This window comes from Athene noctua, chromosome 1 (assembly GCF_965140245.1).
Source record: "Athene noctua chromosome 1, bAthNoc1.hap1.1, whole genome shotgun sequence".
Taxonomy (NCBI): domain Eukaryota; kingdom Metazoa; phylum Chordata; class Aves; order Strigiformes; family Strigidae; genus Athene; species Athene noctua.
The window spans coordinates 260,262,786-260,283,610 of NC_134037.1; the positions used below are offsets into that span (position 1 = coordinate 260,262,786).

Sequence of the window (20,825 nt, forward strand, 5' to 3'; positions counted from 1 at the left end):
AAGGACTCTGAGTCCAAAAGGAAGATACAAGGGGGGAGAGCATCAAGGAACATCTTCATTGCATTGCACAGATGTGGGATGCGTGCAAACCGAGGTCCCTACGTGGGATATGATGAGTCTGTGTTTATTACTGTCTGCTAAGGCACATTTTCTGTGTCTTAGCCTTTCTGCCTCCAACAGCCCTTTGCCACTTCCCACCATGAGACCAGAGCCCCTGTGCACACACTGCACAGTACTGACATGGTGTGAGTAGTCCCTGTCTGCTCAAGAGCACCTTTCACTGTGTCATGTACCTGCTCTGTCACGGACAAAGTCAACAAGGATGCTGAAGCAGAAGACGATGAGGGGAGAGGGACACTGTCCACAGTGTCCATCTGGGCGACAGCAAAACCCAAGAAGCCTGGAAGAAGGCAGGCAACTGAGCTGCAGATGGGATGAGCTGCCCATGGCATTGTATGTGGCCTGCAGGCTATAGATTTGAGATGGACACATGCTCCGATATTAGAGGGATGGTAAAGAACCACTTTTAAGACTTACAGGAGTCCATTTAGTGAATGTGTAGCTGTGAAGATGTAGAGGTTCAAGGGTCAGCATGGGCTCCACAGTTCTAACAGAGATTCCAGACATCCTCCCTGAAACTGTCTGCCTGAAAGTCAGCGCAGTTACATTTTCACTATTGCTGTTTCCTACATGAGGTAGATTTCTGGCCCCTGCTATAGTCTCATCTTCATTTTTCCATAGAGACAAGAGTGGTTCAGAAACCAAGCAGGGTTTCACATAAATTATTTTTAGAAGTCCATCAAGAAAAGCATAAAATGGCAAAGTGAGTCAAATAGAGTAGGCAGCATTCCAGACAATGAACAGAAAATAGCTGACCCAGGCTGCTCTGAGCGCACCCTCTGCAGTTTGTAGAAGCTGATTCCCCAAAGGGAATGCATATAATTGCACTTGTTTAGCTTGGGGGCTGCTTAATTTCACTCTTCAAAAACCAAACGCTTGTGGTTTTGGTGCAAGACTCATCTTTAAGGCATGCACAAGGAAAATGACTTGCAGCAGTATCTTTGTGCACATGGCTTTGGTGTTTGTATTTGAGGATAACTGCAGCAGCCAATAATTAACAAAAGGGCCAATGGGTGTTGTAAGCAATACTTTGCAATCATAAAAGGAGTTTCCCTCTTAGCAACTCTGAAGTACTTCATCCTCTCTAAGGAATCTACGAAATTATAAAGAAAAGGAAACCTTTTAGGTCATTGAGTTTGCTCACTTCATACAATATATTCACCATGCAGGATAGATGTGAATTAGTACAGGTCAGTGGTTTTCAGCCCGAGGGTCTGTAAGGCCATGAAGGTCCACGGACTTCTCCTAAGAAGCCCACAAAAGATAAATAAGAAAAGCGAGTCTATTGGCAGGGAATATAAATTTGCTGTACACAAGTTCATACTTCCCTAGAAAAATTTTGTAGAGTACTGAGAAATAGTAAAAAAACACTGGTCTAAATGGCTGAAATTAATCGAGAAGTTACAATTAACCATGTCAGGACACCAGTTCTACTTCTGGTACCTCACCTACAGATTTTTCAATTTATAATTCTCTCCCAGTTTATCCTGAGAGTCCCAAAACTGGCCTGAAGAGTGTTAACAATAGCCCCAGACTTCTGTGCCACATTTTTCACTGGCAGAAAGCCATGAATGGACCTCACTTTGTGGTGCTGCTTGGCCTGATGCCAGCTGAAACCAAGCCTTATTAGCCTGCATGACATCAACAAGGCAAAGTGAATTTCTCTCCTGCATTGGTTTGGAAGGCAGAGGAGGGAAACATTTCAAATTGACCAAATAAATTCAGTAAATAAACAAGTCAGCATTTAAATGGTTTTAGCTAGAGTGAGAGTGCCAGCAAACATGCAAGTCAGCACAGGAAAAAATAGACCAGATCTGAATTAAAAAGTCTGAGATATTTATTATCTTCCTTTTATTGACTTGAGTTCTTCCAGCTTAAAAGGCAACAGTGAGCATAGAATATGAAAATCGATGCATCTCCTGCTGTTTATTGCAAATAAATTTGATTTTCAGTTAATTGTAGCAGTCATTTTTCATAATTTATGAGCTGCTGTTACTGGAGAGCATCAGTCATGCTGCACATTGATGTGTCTGATGATGCTGAGTGTGACTTGTTTTAGGGGAACGTGGCGCTCACCATCAGTGACTCAAAAGCACAAGGAAAACCAAAAGATGACGTTTGCCAGTACTCCACGGAGGAGGGTTTAAAAACTATCCTGGCTTTGCATGAAAGTCAAAACTGGAGGAGAAGAGCAAGGTCTCTGGGAAAACACTGCTTCTTTGTGTTTATAACTGAGGTCAAGTTCATTTGCTGCCTCATGCCGTGGAGTGGTAGAGGATGCTCTCTCAGACTGCTTTGCAGTCAGGTTAAATGGATTAATTTGCCACAAGCTTGCATTGTGCTTCCTAAGCAAGGCCCAAGGGTCTGACGGAGGTGTGAACCCCAACTAACCTTATCTGTCCACTCTGCCTGAAAGCTTTACTCTTGTTCGGTCAATTAAAAAGGTGTGAAGTTCCTGAATGCTTTATACAGTTTGAGTGCTATCAGCTGTCGAACTGTAACAAGCTGAACCATTAATTATTTCCTCCTGACGTCAAACAGCTCCTTCTCCAAACTTTACATGGAAGTGTTGTCCAGTGCCATTATTCATCTTGCATTCAAACATCTTCTCACTGTTCACTATGAGCTGCAAAGTCAACCGACTGAAGTGTACTAAAATAGCATCTCCTTGGGGCCAGCTGATCATTCAATGCCTGTGTGCTATGATCCACGACCTTCCCCATACAGCAGGGCTCGGGGGCAAGCCAGGGTGTTTCCACATGTGTGAAATCAGACTCTGGAAAAGCAGAAAACTGATTTTTTCTACCGCATACACATTTTCCACAATGCGATATTTAACATCAATAAATGGAAATGTGAGGAGAGCCATGTGCTTGTGTGGTTTTGAGCAGAGAATCATACACTCAGTTTTGGATACAGCTTTGAGGTCCAGATCTGATGGACAGATTTCAATAGTGGGTAGATACGAACTTCACTGTTCAAAGGTAGGTTTGGGCCTGAACTTTCCTGGTGATCATGCATTCAGATTTATCTTCTTGAAACACGTCTGAGCTGCAGACACCGCTCTAAAACTGAGTCTGTGGACTGTGCATAGATTTGGCAGGTTCTACCTCTCTTTATTGCCGGGGATTTATGTACTGAAATAATGGGAAGAAGCCAGCTAGACTGACTGATCACCGGTGTTGGTATTTAGGGTCTGATGCCTCCTACAGTTATAGATAAAGTTCCTTAATCCATCCGATCAAGGCATAGTGTAGCAGGAGTGAGGGTGTGTTGTGCTGTATAAACACGCAGTGCAGCTAACGGCATTCGCAGGTGGCCAAAATCTTTTAAAGACATTCAGGGTTGAAAAATAAAAGCATGCATTAATAAATGAATGTGAGTTAAAATGGAGCCACTAATTGCCCTCCCCAGCCTCCTAGTGCAACTTTCCAAACAAAGTGTGTTAATATTTGAAGCCTCGTTCACATTGATTCAGTCTGATTTTGAAGCTCTGCAGGTAACTAGGCATGAACTCAAGAGTTATTTTTCAGGTTGCATTTTTCATCAGCTAAACAACTGCATCTGTTTGCAGCCAAATAACCTCTGCTGTGACTGTATCAGAACGAATAGCTAAATTGAGTCAAGGTGTGAGTGGTCAGCAAGGGTAAAGCGAGATCAACAAAGGAAATCTAAACCCCCAGTATGTAATTTCAGGGATTTCAGTGAGCAGAACTCACTCAAATTTCCTATTGAAGTAGAGTTACTGGGTGTATGGTACGACTTTTGATCATTGCATGCCTCATTTTGCTTTTCTCCCAAGAAGATTTGCCTCTCTTTTTGCCTCTCCAAGACTTTCACCATTTCTTCATCCATCGTTGCTTTCAAATTTCATGATTTCAATGAACACATCCGGAGATTTTGTCAGGTTCCAGAAGCAGGAATCCAGCTGCTTTTTGATCTTGATGTGGTCATTTCATCTGACACTAAGCAAGGCCACAAAACAGGGGGAATCTTTGGTGTGATGTTAGGACTCGGGAGCTGCTGTATCCCACTTGAAGAAAGAGGATGAATGGTTCTTCCATTGACTTTTTCTAGATGAAACCATCCCCTATTAAAGAGTAACCAGTAAGAGTTGCTGTGTTTTGTCCCAGGAGCCAACTTCTCTTTGCGAGAGCTGGGTCTTGAAGACGTGACCCCCACCCACGGGACTTTGTACCGGACTGATATCGGGCTGCCTCACTGCGGCTACTCCATCAGCGCCGGCTCGGATGCTGACACAGAGGCAGACGTGGTCATGTCACCCGAGCACCCCGTGAGGCTCTGGGGACGCAACACCAAGTCGGGACGCAGCTCCTGCTTGTCAAGCCGGGCCAACTCTAACCTCACCCTCACCGACACGGAGCATGAGAATACTGAAACCGGTAAGTGATGACAGCACGTGCGATGTCAGCCTTGAGCTATACCTCTTCTTACCACTCCACCTTAATCTTCCTTAGGTTTTGTGTTGGTTTGTTGGTTTTTTTTATCAGACTCAGTGAAAACACTCTTCTAATAGCCCCATGTCGTGGCCTTTTGTACTGTCCTACAGAGTGTTTGTTAATAAACTGCTGGAGAAGGTCCTACTTATTTATCACAGCGACAGAGATCATTAAGTGGCTGTAATACTCTCTCTGCTTTTTGTAGCGACCTTTCAGAGAAAAAGCATTTAAATCTCCCCTCCCCTGGCCGATGCCGCTCTTATCTTTGCTACAGATTTTCGGGGCAGATAATTTCCTTCTTTTCCTCGCTGGTTCCTTGACAGGAGCCGTTTCATTTATGTAAATCAGCTGACTGCTCTCTGAAGGAAAACGATGGTGAAATATTTTTAGAAGCCTTTTTCTTCATGCGAAATAAAAGCTGAAGGTCACAGATTTTTTATCTCTGTAACTTTGTGTTCCCAGCTGTGGGGACTCCTGCATGTGTTTTGTAAGTCTGCGAACCTTTTGGTCAGCAGTTCTGCCAAGCAGTGTAGGAAGGAGAGAGGATTTTGATTCAATTGCAGCTTGACCCAGGAGTTCACACAGCCCTATATGCCTTTGCACCTTTAATTCAATTATGGCACAGCCTGCTTCTTAATATAGCTACTGCGCACAAGTCATCGGGAGCTTGAGCTCAGCGCAGAAAGCTGATGTGAAATGACTGTATCGCTTGTTCTCTTTATGCTTTTTGCCACAGTATTATAGTGACAAATGATGATAACTTTTCCTTGGGAAGCCATGACATGGTGAGACATACACCACCCACATGATTTTATGTTTAACTCCAACAAAATTACAGCAGAAGCTTATTAAGTTTCTGCTCAAAGATAATGATATATTAGGCAAAGTTCAAAGATAAACGGCCTTCTGTTTAAAGGATGTACAGAAGAATATTTTAAAATTACCTTTAAAATATTTTTTTAAGTTTCTTAGTGTAATATCTTAGAAGGTTGCACCCGTTAGGGACAGGCAGACACGCAGTGCCAGCTTATATGGTTTTCCTTCTAAGCCTTGTGTTTTGATGAAAGCCTAGAGAGATCATCAGGGTCCATTAGAGTTTTACACACTCCCGAGAAATCACTAGTAAACAACCAAAACCAAACACCTTGCACTTCCATCCCATTCTCCTGTACCTAGAGCTCTCTCTGGTACTTTCCATGGTGGTGTATGAGCAACTATGATCCTATCCCATACATTTTTCTTTCCACGCCTACTAAGAAAAACAAAGTACAGAATTTGCCTTTTTTGTTGTTTGTTTGTTTCTGTGTCTTAAAAAAGAAGAATTACATTAAGTGCTGGAGGTTTTTTTCACTGGTTTCCATAATGCTATCTCTGCATGTGCAAATGAAACTTTGTACCTACAGATCACTTACAAATGCAATTATATTAGCAACAACACATTAGCAACAGCACATCATAAGATCACAGAATGGTTTGGGTTGGAAGGGACATTAAAGATCATCCAGTTCCAACCCCCCTTCCAGGGAGGCGGCAGCCACAGCTTCTCTGGGCAACCTGTGCCAGGGCCTCACCACTCTCGCAGTAAAAAATTTCTTCCTCATATCTAATCTAAATCTCCCCTCTTTCAGTTTAAAGCCATTACCTCTCGTCCTATCCCTACAACCCCTGATGACGAGTCCCCCCCCCCCGTTCCTGCAGCCCCTTTCAGCCCTGGGGGGCCGCTCTAAGATCTCCCCGGAGCCTTCTCTTCTCCAGCTGAACCCCCCAACTCTCCCAGCCTGTCCTCACAGGGGAGGTGCTCCAGCTCTCTGATCATCCTGCCTTGAAAGGCTTTACTGAAAGTAATGAGGCAGTAGTACTCATGTCAGCATTACCGTAAAAGCCAGCAGAGGAACTCTCTAAGTCTGGTTTTGGAGTTTTAGAAAGACAAAAAGCAAGACAGAGATGGAAAAAAAAAAATGTTAGCAAGACGTTTTGGCTTATATCAGGACAGAGACAACTTCCAATTCCTATTCCCTTAAATTTAATGACACACTAACCATTTGTTTAAGCGTCATTTCATAGCAATTAAAAAGGGAAGACAGAAAAGTGAAGAACATACCTGCAGGTTTTTAAGTGCTTTACAGATGTAGGAGTTTCTTTGGGCCCTAGGCATTCACAGTCCTAGATGTTGAGTGTTTTGAATGAGAAAGGCTGTATCATAATATGCACAAAGTCTGTGTAGCATAAATAAAATCTAGAGCGGTGGTGTCCAGTATGTGATTGTATTATTAATATGGACAAAAAAAAGAGGTGGTGGAACCTGAGAGAAAATATTACGCTCCAAACTCTGCTGTTGGGGAGCTGCAGCTGATGCTTAGAGTTCCCTGGGAAGCGACAGCAGCTAGGTTCGGGTCACAAAAAGTGGTCCAGAGCTGAGAGAAAGACATATCACTTCAACATAGGCAGTATAAACATATCCAAACAAAAGCTGCAAGAAGGACTGAGGAAGAGCCTTAAATGTACCCCAAACTTGGACATTTCCATTTTGTAATTGCTTGGCACAGATAAAGGTGTGAAACACTTTTGCACACAAACCCCTCACAGCCTGAAACCTTCTGTTGGAGCAAATGAAGCCTGAGATCTTCTCAGAAGCTTTGTCTAGCAAAACCAAAGGTTACTCTGTGTTTCCTCCCTCTGCACATAAGATAAGTGTTACGCTGGGCCCTCTGCTGCTAGCTACCACACAGGCTATTTTGAGAAATCCCAGATTTATGGGAGAAATGTTTTCAAGAAGACCTGAAATTTTGCTAATGGCAGCATAAAGTAACATAATGCTATGACTCGGTTTACAGGATACCTTTAGTAGTCAATATTAATTGTTGACAGTATTGATAGAAGTTATAGCCTTTAGCTGAAGTCAATATGGAGCTTTATGAACCTGCCATCAATAGAAGATTTTATGGGGCCCATTAAACCAACTTTTCCAATGAAGGTTAACGTCAGCGATTTTTATGCTGTTCATTATTTATCCAAAATAAATAATCAGAATTTACTTCTGATGTTTGTAAATCCAAAGCTGTCAAAGCATGTTTCTACCAGGACGTTTATTGTGTTCGTCGAAAATGAGAGGTCTGGCTCCCTCAAAAAAGCAGGTTTGCTTTTATTTGAGGAGTGGTGATGCCTTGCAGGGACAGAGACGCTGCTCAGTAGGTGCAGCCACAATCCACCCTTCTGTCTTTAAGGAAACCAATGAAGTGGTCTGGTTCCATAGCATATTACAGTCCATAAATCACTTGCACAGGCAGCTGGCATGGAAAGCCATACATTGCTTTATCTGAACTGTTCCCAGGCTTTCTAGGAGGCTGAATACTTTAACTAGGTTAAGAGGGTTTTTTTTCACTGAAGAATTATTGAGTTATAACCCTGGCATTGCCCTGAGCTTCAGATCCTGCACACCCAAACAGTCCCAGTGGCTTCCCCTCCACTGGGCAGTGCTTTTCACTCCACCTGGACTGTCACTTTGCAGAGTAAGGGGACAGAGGCGACAGCTGAAGTTACTGCACCTTGTCTGGGGATAATGCAATCACTCTGCTGCTCATGCAGCAGGCACTTCATAGAGCTCAAGGGTTATTCTGCAGCATGTCCATCTAAACTGAAATTGTGAATGCCCATGAGCAGTTCAGACCCGTGCACAGGGAGTTTTGGTTCCTGGAAATCCAGCAATGAAATTAGAAGAACCTCTTTCCTACACTAGTTCTCACTGTTTCTCAGCAAGACTGACTCAAGAAAAAGAAGTTCCTGAAGTAGTCATTTGGATCTGAGCCTGGAGTTAACTGGCATTACCTTAGGGAACCCTGAGCAGGTTTTGTACTGAGCCAGCAATTGTTTAATATAGAGAAAAGCACAATGAAGGAGAACAAGGTAATAGTCTTCCAGAAATTGACTTATTTTGCAGCAATTCCGTCACATACTAAAAGCAAAACACTTCTAATCATAAAGATGTCATCATAAAAATACAGTACCACAGAATAATTTATGTCGGGAGGCATCGCTGAAAGTCTCTGGTCCAGGCTCCTGCTTAAAGCGGGGCTAATGTTGAGGTCAGATCAGGTTGCTCAGGGCCATGTTCAGTTACACTCTGAGTATCTCCCAGGATGGAGAGGCCACAACCTCTATGTCCTGCTTCTGGTGCCGACCACTCTTGTTTTGAACAACGCTTCTCCTAAGAGTAGACAGAATGTCCACTGCTACAACTCATGTCCATTGCCTGTCATCCGCTCACTGAGCATCTCCAAGAACAATCTGACTCCATCTTCTGTATATCCCACATAGCTAAAATAGTTAAAAGATTAGATCTCCCTTTAGCCGTCTCTTCTACTAACTCAACAAAGCCACCTAGACCCTCCTCTCCTTGTGAACGGTTTGTAGGCAGTTAGGTGCTGGAGGAGACAGTCAGAGGAATCTAAGGAACTCCAGTGCTAAAAGTTTTTAACTGTAAACTAGACAAATAGCTGCTGAGGATGGTCTAGATTGGATTGCTGCCTCAGTCAGAGTGGCTGTACACACCAGCCTATTGAGCGTCCCTCTTTCTCCAGTTTTAGTAGTTCGTAGCATTGCTGTGCCTTCTTTGACTTCAGGGCCACGCAGGACTGTTCAGGCTGGGCTTAGAGCACCTCAAGCTTTTGTACTGCCTCGGGCACTCTTAACAGACCTAGAGATGGACAGTGTTTGAGTGTAAGCACAAGAAACAGGCTCTGAATATTTCCTTTGGGTCTGTAGGGGAGATTTTACCCAGATGCACTCAAACCATGATGAATCATGCTGGTAGTCCCCGGATAGATCCAAACAGGACAGATGGGTAGAAAACGTGGATATTCCCGTACTTAAACCCTTCTCACACACACACAAAAAAACCCAAAACAAAACCAAACAAACAAACAAAAAAAACCAAAACCAAAACAAACAAACAAAAAAACCACAAAAAAAACCCAAACCCCACAACAACCAAAAAACCCAAAACCAACCAAAAAAAAAACCAAACAACAAAAAAAAAAAACCACACCAAACACAAACAAACCACTTCTTTCTCTACCTTCACTGTGATAATGAGTTTACTGGTTTATTCAGCACAGTTGCTGCAGTATTACTTTAGACAGGGGCCAACTGCATTTTTAAAATTTATCTTTTTGAAAGTGGAGTTGCAGCCCTTTTCTAAAAATAAAAAACCCAAACACAAACAAAACAAGTACAGCTTAACTTTCAGCTATTCCAAAGAAGCTGTGACAACCTAAGGATTCACTTCAGTTTTAATCTGGGTTTAGTGTTAATATCCATCAAGGCATGTAGTTGCTTAAATATGACAAGGAGCAGGAGAGAGGGGGAGTAATTTCCTTCATTAGCAGGACAAGTCAGCAGTGATTAATGCTGTGTACATGTGCGGAGTGGAGCTGATGTTTCTCTCTGTCATCATCTCCTCTTGGGAAGAATGTGGGCAGTATCAAGTGGCCAGAAGGATCTCACAGGCAGGATGAGTCACATCAGATGGCTCAAGACAGTTCAGCTGAGTTGGAGATGCTCAGTTGTGATATATTTGCGTAAAGAAATTCTTGCAGTAGAAGTGTTGCTGAAGTATGGCATTTTCTTATCTAGCAGACTGAGAGATTAGTAGACATGAACTAAAATTCCAGATCTAACCACCCTGGAAGCCATACTGCAGGACCGTTGCTGTCAAATTATGCTGTGCTGCTTCTTTCCATCTTCACAATTCAAAGATATGTAGGAAACATCATCCTGCAAACAATTCTGCGGGCATTTTATGTGTGCAAAAAGGGTGAAAATGTCATTGCCGGGCTCAAATTTCCCATTTAACAATGAACTAGATGCAGGTATGATCAGCCCCAACACTTCCACCACACATCTGTTGGTCACCTTTGTTTAGGAAGAATCTCCAGGTTGCTCTCCAGGTCTGTTTGTCTTTGGCTTCACCTCTGAAATCACCAGTCAGTGCCAAAAGTGGTGTGGTGACTATAGCAGTACAGACACTTACTGGTGACAAGATTAAAAGCACCAATTCATTTTACTTTGCTGGACCCGCATCCTACAGGGAGGAATAATTTTTCTTTTAGTCACTACTGTTCTGGGATGCATTTAAGTGAGCTTTAGAACTGTCACGCCAACAACCAGCCCAATATCCAAACCTGCTCTCCAAGCCTTACCAACCTGACCAGAAAGGCAGTGGATATGTTTACAGTTAACTTTCCCGTGAAATAAATTGCCTTTCTGGAAAATTCTCATAGGCTTTTGTAAAACTGAAGCGTCCTGGCAATCAGGAGCTGGAAAGCTCACATGATAGCTCTGCCTACTCTACCATCACAGACCCAACTCTTAGCTATTTTAATTGACATAATACATGATTTAAAGAGCATTTCTTGCGGTAACCGCCACACTTTCTGCTTCCACACTGCTTAAGCCATTACTGCTGCTGGAAAGAGTGCTTAGGAAACTGCATAGGAAATTAGGACTCAGTAGAATTGAATACTTATAGAAGATATTTAGAAGAACCGGGGATACATTACAGCAGGAAATATTTAAAGACAAGTCTTTCAAACAAGGAACACCAAAGAAATGATATAATTTTGTTTCTCCTGGGTAGTTAAGAAATCAAACTAATGCTTTCACTTATTCAGTGGTGTCTGATACAGACCTGACTGAAGCCTTTGAATATTCCCCCTGCCATTAGCAGTGTTAGATCAGGTCCTAGGTGCATGGTGGCAACTACCTGTTTTTGCTACAGAGTCAGCATGCCAGAGTGGTGTAACTCCCAGTACTCCTGGTTAAATACACCGCAACATAGAATCATGGACTGGTTTGGGTTGGAAAGGACCTTAAAGCTCATCCAGTTCCAACCCCTCTGCCATGGGCAGGGCCACCTTCCACCAGCCCAGGTTGCCCAAAGCCCCGTCCAACCTGGCCTTGAACCCTTCCAGGGAGGGGGCAGCCACAGCTTCTCTGGGCAGCCTGTGCCAGGGCCTCACCCCCCTCACAGGGAACAATTTCTGCCTTAGATCTCATCTAAATCTCCCCTCTTTCAGTTTAAAACCATTACCCCTTGTCCTATCCCTACACCCCTGATAAAGAGTCCCTCCCCATCTTTCCTGTAGCCCCCCTGAAGTACTGGAGGGCCGCTGTCGGTCACATGCTGTTCACCACTAGTTTTCCGGTATACATTTTGGCTTCTTATTAAATCAGAATGCTGTCCGATGATCAAGCCACATGCTTCAGATTTCATCAGCTTTTTCCACATATTTTCTCTTCAGAGCTGGTTTACAAAAGCTAGGGGAGATCTAGTAAAATGGTGATAATTTTTGTATGTTTTTCTTCTTCCCGTTGGCTGTCCAGAGTTCAACTAATGTTGTCTATACTTGCTACCAGAGGCCTTGCCAGGTTCTCCTAAATATCTCTGAACTTCTGCAGAGGAAGGATTGTTACCCAGTCTTCTTTACATTCAACTTCTTGTTTCCCAAATCATGTTGACCCAAATCACTGGCCCAAAACACAATTCAGTATATCAGTACAATTAGTAGTGCCAGAATTACTGAGCAATCTTAGCATTACAAATTATTTGTTAATACCCCAGTTGATAATCCATGGTGACTTTTCTTTTTATTACCATGTTTTGCTGAGTAATTTCCTTTCAGGCTTCATACACTCTATTGTTAATATTGTTACCGTGGTTGCAGCAACATCATCCTTTTCTTTTTCTCCTTTGAATTAAATAATGCATTATAAAATATTTCCAGTAAATGAGTGTGTGCTTCAGACAGGCTTCTTCTGAAAACCGTGTAGGCAAAAATGTGATACTCAGACTGTGGAGAATTCAGAAAGGAGATTTTTTAAAAGAAAAAAAAAAATTCTTCATAATAAATAAATACATAAATAAATAAATAAAGTGCTATGAGCTATACTTTATTAAGCTTCCTTTATGCCTTTTGAGTAGGGGAAGACAAGAATAAATTAGAATTACCTAGTCAAGATCAGGCATCTGCTGGCTGTCATCTTTCACTTGTCTCCTATCAGTTGTAACCTTAATATTAACAAGATGTTTCAGCTTGAAATAAAAATTAGCCAGAACCCTTACCACTAAAGATCCATCATCAGTTGCAGAAGTTAGTGAAGAACTACAGAAACAAGTAGCAGATCCAGAAGGGAATTTTCACTAATCCCCTTCCCTGTTTCAGCTCCTCCAAACTCTTACACTTCTCCTTTCCAGGTAGGATTTGCAATTCCCCATTTTAACAGCACATGGGGGTTGCTTGAATATTGCAACGGACTGAAGCCATCTTACAGAGATACTCAGAGACTTGGTGATCACTTGAAATGTGAAGGTCAGGGGAAGGAATGTGCCTTCAGGCTCTCCAACCATAAAGATACTAATATTCCTATGAAGAATATTAGTCCTAAAAATGAGACTTTAGCCACATGACTATCCCAAATGCTACATTCTCCACTGAAAAATGGCTCCCTTGACGGCTGTTAACATCTTCCTAACTTGTGATCCAACTTTCTACCCAGTGACATTCTTGATGATGGATTCTTCATATTTTCTGTCCTCTTATCTTTTTTGTCCTCTTTCGATACTAGCCCCGAGACACTTCTTGACAGGCACCACCTCACTTCTTCACAAGAGTCTCAGAGAAAGTTTTACCTTGATGAGACAGTAAATTGATGGGGTTTAGGGCAACAGACCCTTAATCTCCCTCCACATTCAACCAACCCCCTGTCCACTGGGTGTAAAACAGCCTTACAAATGAGGATGCCACTGTCTCTCTGGGAAGATTCAACCCACTCGAGAGCTGATTGTCCCCTTGGTAGCACCTTGTTCACCCCAGGGACCACAAAGGGAGCCAGCAGCATGTGTGCTCCCACTGTAGGTACACAGGATTAATCTGAGCTTAATACTTCAATTGCTGCATTAGCGATCAGTATCTTGATTTTGTTCCACAGTGAAGGAATTCCCACTGATTTCTAGGGCTAATCCATCTCATCACTTGGCCTCTTTGCCTCTAAAGGAAAAGAAGTCTTTCCATTTTCTTTTTTTTATTATTTTTATTCCCATATGGTCTATCCTACAGAGAATGTATTTTCTGTATTACGGTAATCTATGTCTGAAAGGATGCTGACATTAAAACCCTTCACAATGTTATTCTGCTGTAATGAACTGCAGTTCAATATAGGTTAGTGTGTAGGTTTCATGTTATTATTATTGTAATGATGGTGAAGCCATTAAGCAGGAAAAAAAGGCCCAAACTCTAGAAACTCATTAATAGCCTTGATATTGGGGGAAACGGCATGTGGGAAAAACATTAACAGGTAAGAATTGACTGTTCTTTTCAATTACGCTGTTAATTTTCGTCCTTTCCTTTGCCACTTTAAACTGCCGTGTCATGGAGATTTTTATTTTTTTTTTAAAGGAAAATAATTGCATTTATTAATATTGCTGGCGAGCTGCCAAGTCTTCGGGAAGTAAATCTGCACATTTTTTACACTGTTTCCGAGTGCCGTAAATAATTTACTTTGGTGTGAAACACCCTAGGGGGAATCAAGCTAGGTTCAGCAGCGTAAGACCTATTGCTCTTTTGACAGCAATACTTCACTTCCAGCCTGGTTTTGGGGTGGGATTTATATGCAATGCCAATGGGGAATGGTTAATGCCATGGGGTGAGGGTTATGGTCAGGACACTGAGGGCCATCAGGGCTGGTGTAGACATCAGTGCTTGGGTCAGGATGGACCTGCAGCTCGGTGGTCACTTGGAGGCAGATTTTGCTTTTAGGGCCAGACACGAGCTCTGTCCTAAGCAAACGATTGAGCCTTCCTGGAACAGATGAAAGAGGAGTAGCATGGAGAAAACCAAAGGATTAGAGAGGACAATAAATCCAAACAAGGAGTGATGGTTGAGGGCTCAAAATGGTCTGATATCTATCTCTGTGGTCAAAGGACCCCTGCCCTGCAGAGTTAAGCCTGCTGATTAAGCGCAGACCAGGAAGCCAAAGCTTATTTTCCCTTTGCCTCTTCCCCTTTTTCTGCTTCATCCTGGATCTGTAGGGGTCACACCAAGCTGCAATGGGTAGGACATGTCAATATGCCAGCCCAGCTTTTGAAAGAGGTACAGCACTGTTTCCTGCACAGAGGAAAGGTGTACCAGGCTTCTTCCCCAATCTGGCTTTTCCAGATGCTCATGTCTGTATTTCTGAATTCCCATTTGGACCACTGCATCTACTTCTAGGTCCAGCACACAGAGAGTTAGTCCAAATCTGGACCAGCCTCCTCCAATGCCCCTGGCTTTGCTTTTTTTTCCGTGAAGATGTATCTCCACCCATAAGCAGAACAAACTGAGAGAAAAGAGCATGTTATTTTTGTTTTACCCATGCCCAGAGGTGCACACTTTCCAAATAAAGGAAAGCACAGCTTCTGCCATGAGAATTTGTTCATTAAAATCTCATTGCTTTATTTCTCAGAGGCCTTTGATTAACTTTTAGCAAAAATGCCATTTTATACAATCCAGGGCAATGATTGAAAATGCAGCACTGCCCTAATTTTGCAGAGGTCTCAGTGTTTCTTTGAACTGTCCCTAAAAAATAATTATACACTCTAAGGCAGGTTGCTGTTTTGTATTGTCCATCCCAGCATGGATCATTTTGAAATATGTATATAAAGAGAAAATAATAATTCGTATATGGTGTTCATGTAGATTAAACACTTTACAAACTTAACTTTGTTATGGCCTGATCAAAAATAAGTCTTTTCCACATGTGACTAAATTATACAGACATTCGGGGAGCAAGACTCAGAGAAGGGCTGCTTTTGGTGGGCACTGGACTTCAGTTCAAGAAATTTAATCCATGGCTCTGCTACAGACAGTGCTTAACCTTGGCTGTATCACTTAATTTCTCTTAAATTATTTATCTCGGTTCCCTCACAGAAAATTAGGATGTTCTTTCTCTTTTCTTTTCTCTACCCCATTTTTAAGTTGTGAATCCAAATATTTTCTATTCAAACATATGGATAGCAGCAAATAAAGCAACTGTACTCTGGTTCTACCTGGTAATGTGTTAAGTGAATTCTCAGTGCTGAAGTGTTTAAAATATTACACAGCACCTCAAATATGCACTGAATATCTTGGGGGCTGAAAAAAAAAGAGCTGCTTTTTGTTGTTGCTGCATCTATTTCCAAGCCGTGGAATAGGGCTGAGCAACTGTGAGAAGGAGAGCATCAAACAAACCGTGAGGCACAAACCATTATACCAAAAGCTCTCCTGGAGATCTGACAAGAGCTTCCTGAGTCCTCTAATGGTCACAGGCACTCAGGGCACTCACTGAAATCAGTGTGAAAGGCTCCGAAATGTGCCCAGGTGGTGGCTTTTTTCTCCCCTTGAGACTCTCTCCGTAGGAGAGACCTTTTCATGCCAAGCAGTGTGAACTGGCAGCCAGCTCAGCCCTCTTCTCATTGATGTATTTAATGACACCCCCCCAAGTGCTACAGGGCTTCCACAACCATCTTCAGTGGTGGCAAACTCTGAAACAAACTACATCAAAATGACAGATTTCTTCTGCACTCAGAAACATGTGTTTTGATTTCTGCCCTGGTTTGGTCGCTTTGTAGTGGAGGAGATAGAAACTTTTTTTCTGAAAAAACCTTGATTTAAGTTAAATACACACTTCTTCTTTTAATAGATAAACTGTATAAACAAAATGGGAACTTATGGCAGGCTCAGCTAAGGTTTAAATTCAGAATAATATGTTAAAGATTTGTGAATCACTCTTAGATAATTTCCAAGCAACTGTGTCTTAACTGCCAAAGTCTTAAGGAAAGTCAGAGTAGTGAACTGGATACAGTTTCTGGGCAAGCACCTAGAGCCGGTCTGCGGAGGTGCCAGATCAGTTCCTGAGAGCAGCTGCTTGTTCTGCAGGTGGAAAGAGATTTTTTTTTTACATCAAGTCATTCAAGTAGTTCAGCTCAATGAGTGTGTACAGAAGTCAGAAATCCACCAGCAGCTGAAAAGGAGGAAAGAGGAAAATCTACATGAATGAAAACAGAGACAAGATGTATTACAGTGACTTCAGGATGCAACTGGTTTAAGAGGTTGGGCACCCTGGTTACCCATTTCCCTACTCTTACAAGGGTTCTCCATCCCCCCACTCATGACCGTGCAACTGCTCATGAAGTCCAGCTCTGCTTTACCCTCCAAAAGTGTGTGATGTAAAGCCTTTCCTGAAGGACAGGGTGTCAGGGCACTGAGCTGTGATTTCACACCGCCCCTGGGATCGCTGCCCTTCCACATAGATCAGTTCGATCCAGGGTAGGGCAGCAGAAATCCCACCCAACAGAAAATCTTCCTGATTTGGGTCAAATAAGGGCCAGTGGCTGAGGGTAGGGTAACAAAACCACCCGGGAGCTATTTAAGACAGCATTTTCAGTGAGGAAGAAGCCTTGCAGAGCTCTCTAAGCACCCCTGTTTCGGTTCCCCAGCGACAGCTAGCGCTGTCTTTGTCAATGCCAACTCGTTTTCTGTGCAAGACTTATTTTCTTCTCATATCTCCAGCAGGTTCAAGTACTTTTATTACACTTGGTTTGGGAGGAGGGGGGTGAAATTATGACTGAATTCCAGTTTCCATTTAAATGCAGCTTGACGTGAATTCCAAATAAATGAAAAACAAAACAAAAAAAAAAATATCCAGCAATCATCTACTGAATAAGAAATCTGTTGTTCACCATTTTGTCTTCCTAAAAAATGTAAAAAGTAGGAATATGAATAAATGCATGCTAAACTATATAATTGCTGAAATAAATATGTATAGATATAGGATATTCTTTGATTTAGCATAAAGAAGCAGCAAATTATACCAATCAGTGAGAATCAACCAGTTTTAAAAGAAAATAACTGAAAAGCACACATGCAAAACAAGATTAAAACTGATTATTTAAATCAAGATTCTCTGTTTGCTGGTTTAAACCATGATTACAATTTAAATCAAGCCACCCTGCCACGAATAGTTTAGGGACAATGATTTGTCCCTCTTATATAACGTGCGGATTTTATAGCCAACAGAGCCTTGTGCTGCTTGTAAGGAACATAGAGGTACTGAGCCTCCTTCTCCAGCCATGTTTTTCATTCGGTTCTAGTTAGGTTTAGGTGTTTGAAATAGGCAAATGACAATCCTCAGTTGAAAGAGTGGGAATCTGGAAACCCACAAAAAAGATCTCCAAGATGTTTTTTCTGTTGGGAACCTTATTAAATGGGCAATTAAATTGAGATTCAATTGCAACCCCAGGCTGAGATGCTGATTCCTCAGTAAGATGGGGGCTGGAAAACCAGCTGTAGTCCCATATTAGAGTATTAAGGGAAATGTCTCACTCTCTCCTAGGTACCACTGCTTTGGATAATTATATTCCACTTAACAAAATTCCCTTTGCACCTGCAGTTGGACGGGGTGTTTCTCCTCCATTAAAATGCTCTGTTCTGCTGCTGTGCTCTACTGAGCAGCTGTTAATGTTCCACCCCAGAGGTGTCTGCAGTTCAGTGATGGGTGAAATGATTAAGGCTAGCAAGGCACTTGATCATTTGAAATGAAAGGTGCTACATAAACATACCCCATTCGTTTTATTAAGGCTCAACAAAGCAAACTTTTCCTGTAGCTGGTTCTATTCCTCCTCGGCTTTTAATACGACAGGTTCCCTCTGGGAGACATGGCAGCTAGATGCAGCACACGTGCGGTTTGCTGGATGTATTCTGCAGCTTTCCCTAAAGAAGCCCATTTCCCAGACTGGTTTGACCCATCGTACGTTGGGGGCAGCTGCTATAAAAGGGGGCTGTGTTTGTAGAAGTCTGAAGGAGTGTTACTCTCGGGCCACTTCTCAGGAGTATGAAGGTGGTGACCTTGGGCATTACAGACACTTGCCCTGGCATCAGGAGAGGAGAAAACTTGGCATGGGATCAGTTAACAAAGAAGAATATGGAAAGGGCTTAGAGGAATGCCACCCGATGGAACTCTAGAGAAAACAAGTCTTTTTGTGCAAATCTGGCTTCAGTCTTTAAGCGTGTTAGGAGTTTGCTTGATAAAGAGAGGGTTACTTACATGTTTGCAAAATGCTGAGTTCTGCACGGCATTGGTTCAAGTGTCTAGATAAAGGCTGACATAGACATTTATGCAAACAGAATATAGATGTATATACTTGTAAATTATATGCCTAAACCAGACTTGTGATACACTTTGTCCCCTCTGAAGTCGCAGTGCCCCTCAGCCCCACCTGAATATTTTTGGCTGTTGACTGTCCAACAGGCGTGGTTCCCCCTGAGGAGAGTCCTTGACATTCCGTCTCCACAGGACCCTCTCCACTGGTATGCTGTCTGCTCTCAAATCGTGACAAATTTGCTTTCTTTGGTCATTTTCTTCCTGTTGGAGCTGTGAATGGAGAAAGCAGAAAGCAGAGATCAGCTCACAAAAACTCCATGGCTCCTGTTAAAGCCGCATGGAATATTTTCATAACTCCCTTGCATGGGGGTCGTGCGCATTTGTGGAGGGGTATCTTCTTTCATATGAGCTGGTAGTAAATACGCTGGTTCCTGTATGAATTTTGGATTAATAACCCTCTTTATACTCCTGTTAGACCCTGGGAATTGTGTGAATTGAAGCAGAGCCCTGGTGAAGCATAGAATCACAGAATGGTTTGGGTTGGAAGGGACCTTAAAGCTCATCCAGTTCCAAGCCCCTGCCACGGGCAGGGCCACCTTCCACTAGCCCAGGTTGCCCAAAGCCCCGTCCAACCTGGCCTTGAACCCTTCCAGGGAGGGGGCAGCCACAGCTTCTCTGGGCAGCCTGTGCCAGGGCCTCACCCCCCTCACAGGGAAGAATTTCTGCCTTAGATCTCATCTAAATCTCCCCTCTTTCAGTTTAAAACCATTACCCCTCATCCTATCACTACATGCCCTTGAGAAAAGCTCCTCTCCAATAGTCCTACCCCTTTAGTGTAAACAGATGAACCAAGTCCTTATTTGGTGAAAAACTAGCAGCATTTTAACAACACCAAAAAAAAAAAAAAAAAAAAAAAAAAAAAAGCAAACATATTTCTACATTAATTGTTGGAAAGACAGTTTCTGGGGTGAAAGGGTAGCTATTGGGGCCATAGGTATTGGACCTCATTATGATACTTTTCAACATTTTAGTGGTTATCTAGTGGAAAACTTAAATTCATGGCTGGTAATGTGTGTGGACATTAAAACTAGATAGAGCAGTAAAACAATACAAATAAAAAGCTGTAAGGACAGGACCTAAACAGGCACAGCACAATGCAGGCAAATGCAATGATCTACAGCTATACAGGAGTGGAAAGCTATTGAATGCAGCAGGGTGACAGCCTGCAGGTCTTGGCTCTGTAAAGAGTCGTGGGGTCAGGGTAAGCAGCCTCCCAGCAGCATCTCTGTGTGATGCTCTTGATGTCTTTCAACTCAGGCCTGGATGTTTTGCTGGAAGGCAAACAAAATGAACAGGATAACTGGGTGAAAGCAGCTGTAATACAGAAGAGTTCAAACTAACTTCTCTCTGTGAACTGCATGATTGTGTAAAAGTTCAGTTTCCAAAGGTATATTCGAGAGGGGATTAGTGCTTTTTCCTCGGGAGGTATTTTACCATCTCAGAACAGAAGCTTGTTTTGGAAACCTTTAGGAAGAGCCGTGGTCTGGACTCTGAAGCAGATGCAGGCCCCGTTCGTTTTTATCTCAGTCGGTGGCACCAGGGGTTTGCATTCCCAGCATCAGATTATGGTTGGTCCCACATGAACACAAAAGGTAAGAGAAGATATTCAGGAAATGTTCCCAAAGACACCCTAGACCCTTGCATCTATTATTGCCCCCGAGCAGTACCCCCAATAGATTCATGTCCCCATAGACAGTGATGAACGGAGTCCTTAACCTTCTTTTAGTTCTTTTCTGCTGAGTGTCTCACTGTAAGTAATGTTTTCCAAACCTTTAACGCTCTCATGAGCCATGCCCTGTTTATCACTGTCCTCCCTGAATTGGACTTGGTTAATTCATTCTTGGCTTTGTCTAAAGTTCTTACAAATACATTTGCGTCCTTCGAGAGAAGAATGTCCACACCATGGTAGAGATGGGGAGAGGTCAATACTTCTCTTCCCCAGCAGACACAGAGAGCAGATAGATTCTGCAGAGGAATTGCTCGGATGCTTTCCTGGAGAAACTACTAAAAAAA

General features: G+C 42.6%; 1 protein-coding gene across 4 annotated transcripts in view; it reads left to right on the forward strand.

Moving 5' to 3' along the window:
• Positions 1 to 20,825, forward strand: part of TENM4 (teneurin transmembrane protein 4) — a 601,586-nt gene that overhangs the window by 245,534 nt on the left and 335,227 nt on the right. For all 4 annotated transcript variants that reach the window (XM_074918363.1, XM_074918372.1, XM_074918381.1 and 1 more), the window contains exon 5: positions 4,254 to 4,523. In XM_074918363.1, coding sequence (XP_074774464.1) covers positions 4,254 to 4,523 — 270 coding nt within the window. The remainder of the gene's footprint in view (positions 1 to 4,253; positions 4,524 to 20,825) is intronic.